This window comes from Silene latifolia, chromosome 9 (genome assembly GCF_048544455.1).
Source record: "Silene latifolia isolate original U9 population chromosome 9, ASM4854445v1, whole genome shotgun sequence".
NCBI classification, from domain to species: Eukaryota; Viridiplantae; Streptophyta; class Magnoliopsida; order Caryophyllales; family Caryophyllaceae; genus Silene; species Silene latifolia.
The window spans coordinates 111,121,442-111,130,524 of NC_133534.1; the positions used below are offsets into that span (position 1 = coordinate 111,121,442).

At 35.7% G+C, this 9,083-nt stretch overlaps 1 protein-coding gene across 1 annotated transcript; it reads left to right on the forward strand.

Annotated features, from left to right (window-relative positions):
* The first annotated feature begins 714 nt into the window (after nt 1-714).
* On the forward strand, nt 715-8,749 carry LOC141600006 (V-type proton ATPase catalytic subunit A-like). The gene is made up of 20 exons (XM_074420154.1): nt 715-903; nt 1,133-1,259; nt 1,409-1,464; nt 1,545-1,601; nt 1,788-1,899; nt 1,997-2,034; nt 2,144-2,245; nt 2,354-2,410; nt 2,549-2,620; nt 2,712-2,813; nt 2,917-2,979; nt 3,061-3,193; nt 4,012-4,118; nt 4,566-4,760; nt 5,305-5,391; nt 5,507-5,611; nt 7,165-7,262; nt 7,351-7,429; nt 8,053-8,141; nt 8,246-8,749. The coding sequence occupies exons 1-20, from the start codon at nt 826-828 to the stop codon at nt 8,358-8,360; spliced, it is 1,872 nt and encodes a 623-aa protein (XP_074276255.1). The 5' UTR covers nt 715-825; the 3' UTR covers nt 8,361-8,749.
* The last annotated feature ends 334 nt before the right edge of the window (nt 8,750-9,083 follow it).

Sequence of the window (9,083 nt, forward strand, 5' to 3'; positions counted from 1 at the left end):
AATGATAAAGATGAAAGCTTGAAATGGATTACACCAAGTAGTGGAAGATTAGCCTTCCATAGTCTTCATAAAACCCAAATAACAAAGAAAGATTACAACTTGTATGAAAAAGTCTTCTTAATTGTTACAAGATTCAAACCCTAAATTATGAGATTAGATGAGATGATATGATGTTCTAAGATAGTCCTCAGGTCTTCAAAATCTTGGGTATATATAGGGCTTCACGAAAACCTAAAAAGATCTCCACTTAAGAAGCCCAAATGAAGATTAGAAAGCCCCGTAAAACAGTAGCAAGCAGGTGCGCTAAAAGTACTCTTGTCTTCTTGCTGCGCAATCGGGCGCAGTTCACAAGACCTCATTTGCGCAGCCTGCGCCTAGGCTCGCAATTTGGAATTCTAAATTCCAAGATTCTTGACCTCTTCACTTGATCTCAATTCTTCTAATCTTCACTCCTCACTTCTCCCAGCCGGATATTAGGCCACATGTGAGCCGCTTGTGCCATGTCTTGACCGTGGAAAGGTTCTCCTCGACCCTCGGGTTTCGTGCATCAAAATCAATTGTGAAACCGAGGTAGAATGGACAAGTTACCACATCATAACCGATTATCAAATACTAGGATAAGCACACTTTAAGACCCATATTAAAAGATACGATAAAATCGCCCTCTTAGACCGACACAAAACACTCCTATCACAGGGAGAGAGACAAAGTCGTGAAAGCGCCAAATAACTCACACCTTCGTTCAGATTAACACCTTGTCTCTCTATCTCTATATCTGTTTCTACTATTATTATTATTATTATTATTATTATTATTATTATTATTATGCCGTCTGTTTATGGTGATCGTCTGACTACTTTCGAGGATTCCGAAAAGGAGAGCGAGTATGGTTACATTCGCAAAGTACGCTCTCTTCTCTTTTTCAATTTTACTGATCATTATTATCATTAATCACTCTTATTATTACGGAGTACTTTGTATTGTATATACGGATTTCATTATTTGATTCATGCGCTCCAACCTTTTCTCTTTCAATTTTACATATAATAAGTTAACAATGTGGATGGATCATCTTTATTAATTATTATAATTATAATTAGGATTGCTTCAATGTTTGAATTATTCTTTTAAGGTGTCGGGACCTGTGGTCGTGGCCGATGGAATGGCCGGGGCCGCTATGTATGAGTTGGTTCGTGTTGGACACGATAATCTTATCGGAGAGATTATTCGGTTAGAAGGAGATTCAGCTACCATTCAAGGTACTACTACTACCTCTGCTCTTATGTATCCATTTCTAGCTTGATGGTCAATCATCCCGTTCTTCATCTTGGAAAATATTTATGTGTTTATTACGTTATCTTATCAATAAGAATTAACTCTACTTGCTTCTTCACTAATGACTTATCAGTTTATGAGGAAACCGCTGGCTTGATGGTCAATGATCCCGTTCTTCGTACCCACAAGGTAATGTCTTCACCACCCCTCACTCCACTCTCTCACTTTCCTAATCACCTTTCTTATTCATTGCTTCCTTTTGTATTCAGCCGTTGTCTGTTGAGCTCGGCCCTGGAATTCTTGGTAACATATTTGATGGTATTCAGGTAACATTTTTTCGACTACCTTTCTCATCTGTCTTTAAGCGTATTTCCTACTTACTGAAATCAAATTGTCCAATAAATTTCTACTCTTTATGCAGTTGCCAAGCTAAACTTATCTACTTTTGTTATTTTTTCACCACATTTTTTATTTGCTCAAACAAATTTGTTAATATAAATTTATATATGCAGAGGCCACTTAAAACTATTGCTATACGGTCTGGCGATGTCTACATACCTCGTGGTGTTGCTGTGCCAGCACTAGACAAAGATATTCTTTGGGAGTTTCAGCCTAAGAAATTAGGTAATATTTATCATACTTTTGGGTTCATCCATGTCTGTTTCTTTCTTATCGAGGAGTGCGTCAATAGAGGTTTGATGTGTTCTCTTACTGGCTGCAGGCGAAGGAGATCTTTTAACTGGTGGAGACTTGTATGCTGTAAGTTGTGATTTAATCATGGATACGTCTGCACTAAACATTTGTAAAGTGCTCACATTCCTGACATTTGAGCTTCATCTAACTCTGCAACCTGGACTTGCTAATGCAGGTCGTTGATGAGAATACTCTAATGCAGCATCATGTGGCACTGCCTCCTGATTCCATGGGAAAGATTTCTTACATTGCTCCTCCAGGACAATACTCTCTAAAGGTCATTCTACCGATCTACTACAACATTTCATCTCTTAAACTTCTAGCTTTTGCTGATGTAAATTTAAGAATTAGATAATTAGTATCTCACCCTTTTTTTTGTGTGCAGGATACTGTCCTTGAACTTGAGTTTCAGGATGTTGTAAAGAAGTTTACCATGCTTCAGGTGATTTCATTTTTATTTTTTTTAGCTTTTTCTTGGGACTGTAGGCCTGTTGATCATGCTGTTCCATGTTCTAGAAGTTACTGGTTTATTGTTTTGTTTGTATGCTGAATTGTTATCATTCTAACATATTCTTTACAGAGTTGGCCTGTTCGTACACCAAGGCCAGTTGCATCAAAACTTGCAGCTGACACCCCTCTGCTGACTGGGCAGGTTATGAGCTGGAACCTTTTCTTTGTTTTAATTTTTCACGATTTTGTTTGGTGAAGGTGTCACTGATGTTTTTTGAATATTTGTATTTCAGCGTGTTCTTGATGCTCTTTTCCCTTCAGTTCTCGGAGGAACTTGTGCTATTCCTGGGGCTTTTGGCTGTGGGAAGACTGTGATTAGTCAAGCTCTTTCTAAGGCAAGTTCCCCTTTTTTCCTGTATATTGCTAGGTACTGGTTTCTCACTGTAAGGTGAAGTCTTCTAATATGTATTTGCTTTTTTTTTGTTTTTTGTTTTGCAGTACTCAAACTCTGATGCTGTGGTTTATGTCGGTTGTGGGGAGAGAGGAAATGAAATGGCTGAGGTATGTGTTTGAGTGTGAAGGATTTACCGTAAGTGTTACTTTTTTTTATTACGAGTTGTAAACCCACTCTCCTCAACTCAGGTGCTCATGGATTTCCCTCAATTGACCATGACATTGCCCGATGGACGTGAAGAATCAGTGATGAAACGGACAACACTTGTTGCTAATACTTCAAATATGCCTGTGGCTGCACGTGAAGCGTCTATTTACACTGGTATTTTCTTGAACCAGCTTTTGTCTTTTGAAATGAATTTCATAGTTGAAACAGAAAACATTTGTGCAAGTAATTTGTGTTTGTGATTCAATTATTTGGCTGATGTTGTCATATGTTCTCTTACTAGTGTGCATCCCTTGCGAATGCCCAGTTTTTTAGATTGTAATGTATAGATAAAGTATCATTTAAACTAGGAGTAGTATTTAAATTGATTTTAAATTTAATGTTCCAATCTGCAATTGTTAATGTGTAGTAATTAAGGGGTAGAAAAGTGAAAACTTAACACTTTTACACCCGAATAAAGTTGAAAATTGAACTGGATTATTTTTGTCAAAAAAACTTATTTATTAAAGATAATATTATATTATATTTATTAAAGGCTTAAACCTTACTTATATTGTGTTTTTGTGTTGTATTCTAGGTAGTTTTTTGTATTTTATTAATTTACATTAAAATATTTGTAATATAATATTTAAGATACATTTATGGGTAAAAGTGTGTAATAATATGTGTAAAATGTATAGTTGTTGAGCAAAGATGTGGTAGAATACGCCACACGTAAAATATATAGTAGCCTGAAATATTTTAGTAAAAATATGTCCCTACAAAGATTAACACATAAGAATCAAATGTTAGGCCCACCGTTTGTATAGAATAACCTCAAATATTAGGGCCAATTTGTAGGTTAGAGTGAATTGAGCGGGAAAATTCATAGCTTCTCTCAATCTTTCAGTTTATAGAGGATTAGTTACTGTTGCACTACTGTCTGCTTGCTCTCAGCTACTCAGTGTTTAACTTCCACCAGTTTCAATGTTCAGGCATCACAATCGCTGAATACTTCAGAGACATGGGATACAATGTTAGTATGATGGCAGATTCGACCTCTCGATGGGCAGAAGCATTGCGTGAAATTTCAGGACGTCTGGTGATTGTCCCACTGCACTTTTCATTTGTTTAATTACTTGTTTTTGTTTTTCTGTTGCAGTAAGTGCTTTGTTGCTTACACAAACTAGTAAATTGATTAGCTAAAATGCTGAATGCGGTGAAATGAATTCGATGGCTTACTGTCATAACTTTGGAAATCATAAAAAGCACGGGTGCGGGTCCAAGACCCTTATTTATGGTCAAAAAATGAAGTGTCCGAGTGTCATTCCCATGTTGTACTGTCGAGCGTTGGATATAGGTCTACAAATTAATATGAACCCAAGTAACATAGGTTTATGGATTGGAAGGAACAACCTGTCGCCTTCTCTGTGAGGCTGATGGGTGCGTGGGTTTAGTGCCATTTTTATACTTTATGCTGATTCTTTTGTCAGCAGTCTCTCAGCCAAACATTGAATTGTGATATTTACTATCTCTTTGCTGTATATAGGCGGAAATGCCTGCTGATAGTGGATATCCTGCTTACTTGGCTGCTCGTTTAGCTTCTTTCTATGAACGTGCTGGTAAGGTTAAATGTCTTGGTGGTCCGGAACGTAATGGCAGTGTTACAATTGTTGGTGCTGTTTCCCCTCCTGGCGGAGATTTCTCTGATCCTGTTACTTCTGCTACCCTAAGTATTGTCCAGGTATGTTGCATATCTATTGTTGTGTGCCATCTGTTTTCATTACTGATAAAGATTGTCCGCATCAGAAAATTATTGGTTGTTTTCTAGCTTTGTCACCGCAAATTTGGCCTTAACGAAAGTTGAGAAATTTCAAGTTTTTATTACAGTACTACTGTATATGGGCTGTAGAGGTTTCAGAGTAGTTACAATCCCGATCCATCAATCCACCTCCACCTTTGTTGTATTAAATGTAAAAAAGATAGTGTCGATAAAAGTAAAAAAAAAGGATAGTTTCAATTCTATTTTCCTTTGCTAAGCCTCTTGCTTGCCTTAAATGTATGTCAAACAATGTTTAGCCCTCAATCACAGAGGTGAGTACATGGTTTTCTATTGTTTATAGCATCCTTGCACTTACATGTCATTCATTGTATTGCCGTTCTCCTCTGTTTAGAAACTCTTTGGTGATTGTGGCTTTTCAACATCAGAATTATTATCCAATTTTATTTTCATTCCTTTGTGTCATATACTCATCAAAACTTTATCCACGTGTTCTTTTGTTTCTCAGGTTTTCTGGGGTTTGGATAAGAAACTAGCCCAGAGGAAACATTTTCCGTCAGTCAACTGGCTTATTTCTTACTCGAAGTACACATCGGTAAGAAATTATTCTGCTTTACGTGTTTCATTTATGATGGCATCAATTTATTCTATACCATCATTGTTTTTAATGAATTGGTGCATTGACTAGCTGATAGGTCTGATGTTTGCAGGCTCTGGAAACATTTTATGAGAAATTTGACCCTGATTTCATCAGTATCAGGACAAAGGCTCGTGAGGTGCTGCAGAGGGAGGATGATCTCAATGAGATTGTCCAGGTATATGTCTTATCACTGTCGTTAGTTCTTTAATTTTGCGGGTCTCCTGTTGAAAGCCAAGTTTGTTATGGAAAAACTAATGAATTTTTGTGCATAATTATTGTAACAAATGCTATAGACCTTAAGTTGTCTAATCTCGTGGTTGGTTCTGTGTACTATTTAGCGAGTTTTTGTCTCTATCAAGAGCTATGTAAGCTAGCCTGTTTTCTGATTCAAGGTTGTCTAATTCAATAAGAACTAGTATTGGTGCCCGGCTTCGCCCGGGCTACCTCTACTTACCATTAAATTTTTTTTTTCATTAAATAAAATTACTTAAAGTTGCATAACCCATAAATTTATCATTAATATATTTTTCTATGACATCCTAAAATTACAATGAAATCAATTTTGAGACAAATTCACTACTCCCGCTATTAATATTTTACTCTTATTAATGAAACAATAGTAATAACATTTCACTACTTGCCCGTAATCATTGTTACTTTCACTACTCCCGCCGTAATTATTGTTACTGTCACTACTGTCGCATTAATATTGATAATTTCACTACTCCCGCCGTAATTATTGTTACTTTCACTATTGCCGCATTAATATTGATTATTTCACAACTCCCGTTGTTGTTTCTACCACTTTCACTAATCTCGCTGATAATATTGTTAATTTTACTATTCAAATGAGTAATTACTATCATATAACTCTATCCAATGTTACTACTTAGGCATGCAATTTTAAGAGAATTATGTATTTATATAAATATATTACATATATGCATTAAATCAAATCGAAAGAATTATGCAATATTATATATTATGGAATTAACTTGAATTATTTATAACCTACTTATATTATATTTTTGTATGTTAAATAATTAACATCTCTATACATCTAATAAACTATAAAATTTAATAAAATTGCATAGATTTTAAATTTAATATATAATTTTATGATGATAATAATTAATACCATAAGTGTGCATGCTTATACTAATTAGTTATTTTATTTTAAGGAAATTGACCATCTTCTAGTCTTCTATAAATATTTAGGAAAATTACCAAGCATCTTCTTTCTTTTAGTCTCCTTGAAATTGACATCTTAATTAATTATTTTATTTTAAGGAAATTGACCATGTTTTAGTCTCTTACAAATGTTTAGGAAAATTACCAAGCTTCTATATAATTTAATTTTAACCCAAACTATATAATATTTGCATTGAGATCCCTTAATCGGGTCAATCACACGGTGCTAGTGATTTAAAACTATATAGTATAATTAATTTGTATAACTTTCTTTAATTAAATTGAAGTCCTTTGGTTTCTGGATATAATATATAGTATTGATACACCACACCTGATTTGTGATACACTCTTAATAACGTGTTTTATATATAAACCAGCGCCATGACCGAATTTGCTCAAACCAATTCGGAAATTGCTAAGGGTTAATCCAGTAACCGAGTTCTGCTCCAGGACAAGACCCATAAGGATACCTGAGGTTAACTATATGTGTGTTAGATGAGCTATTTGTACTGACAACTGATTGATTAATTGTTTCAGCTTGTCGGAAAAGATGCTTTGGCTGAGACTGATAAAATCACCTTGGACACTGCTAAACTTTTGAGAGAAGACTACCTAGCACAAAATGCCTTTACCCCGTATGTTTTTTAACCTCTTTGCTTTACATCTCGTCGCTGTGAAATGAGTAAACTTATCTTGTTGTGGCGAGGCTCCATTTGATAACAGATATGACAAGTTTTGCCCATTCTATAAGTCAGTCTGGATGATGCGCAACATCATCCATTTCTACAATTTGGCCAATCAGGTACAACTTACATCCCTTGACATTTACTTATGACTTGCATTTTGCCTGTGGGTTTTCGAGGTTGTGATTGTAGTCCAGTATAATTTGGTTAAAGGTAAAGTAGAAATTGATAAAAAGGCGTAATTACATACACTTGAACAAGAGGGTGGCAGAGATGATAATCTTATAGTATATAGACAATATAGCTGTGTGGACACTTGATTTGCCAATTGAAGCAGTGACTTTATTCTATCTATAATGGTCAATCATTTTCATCTTTGGGCTGGCATTCGAGATAGTTTGTGTCATACTCATATCAATCGCCATGGAAGATCTTTAGCAGCAATAAAACTAGAGTTGCAAAACTTGTCGGACCCAAATTACCAGGCTTGAACTGTCCGCATCTGAACCTAAAAAGAAAACTTGAACCATACTAAACTGGAGTTGACCAAATCTGAAAATGTTTCAACAGAAAAGACACGATTGACGTGATCCGTATCCAAACTGAACCGTATTCTAAAAGTTCTGATAACTGTTCTTGTAATAATTCGATCTGAAAAAGATGTGGTGTCTAGGTCTAAATATAAACGATAGGTTTGTCTTGTGGTGGGTGTTTTTTTAATGCCTGTATGGGTTAACTTCAGGCGGTGGAGCGCGGTGCTGGTTCAGATGGTCAAAGAGTAACTTATAGCTTGATCAAACTTAAGCTGGGAGATCTCTTCTACCGATTAGTGTAAGTGTAACAAACGGCTTTGATAATCTAATCTAATCTAATCTTCATAATATGATAGTCATTTTGCAGAACGGCATCTAATAAGGACTTCATTGGTATAACAGGTCTCAGAAATTCGAGGATCCTGCTGAAGGAGAGGACACACTTGTCGCCAAATTCCAGAAGCTTCACGATGATTTGATTGCTGCTTTCCACAACCTTGAAGATGAAACTCGGTGATTAGATCACGGATCACGCTCCTTTTTCAAAATTAAGCAATAGCCGAGTTCCTCTGGGTAGGAGCCTAGCTAGTGAGTGTTTGCTTGTAAGAGTGTAGCAAGTCACTTGCCCAGATAGCCATGTTTCTTTTCTGCTTTTGTTGCCGCCCTTGTCTTCTTTCTCCGGTCACCACTTTTTTTGGGCTTGGGATTAATAATGTTGATGATGGTATTTATTGTTTTCGGTATAGAATAAGTTCTATTTTTTAGTTTGGGGTGAAATAATCCGTCATGATTTTCATGTGACTGAAGGCAGAGAACTAAAATCAGGGAATAATTTGATGTGATTGAAATCTGGATAGAATATGTATCTTTAGTTTATGCATCAGCTCAAACTGAAGTTTTTTTTTTTTTTTTTTTTTTGCCAAGTGGAAAACTAGTATCTTACAAAGCAAAGGCAGCAACAGCTAGTCCGTGCGCCTTTTTATTAAAAACACGCGGAATAAACGAAATTGAAAAACAATGAAAGTTAGGAACAAGATTCCAAATTTCTGTGATCAAACATTTGATCTCATGTTGTGTGCCTCCAGCCCCAAGTATTGTAGAATAAATTTCTGGCAATCACTCATTATAGAAAAATGAAGAAAATTATTCTTTAATGTCCACCGCGTTAGTTCCAAAAAACCTTTTGCCTCGGCTTGTATAGGAGATTCAGCCCAAATTCTCTCTGACTGTTCGAAAATGA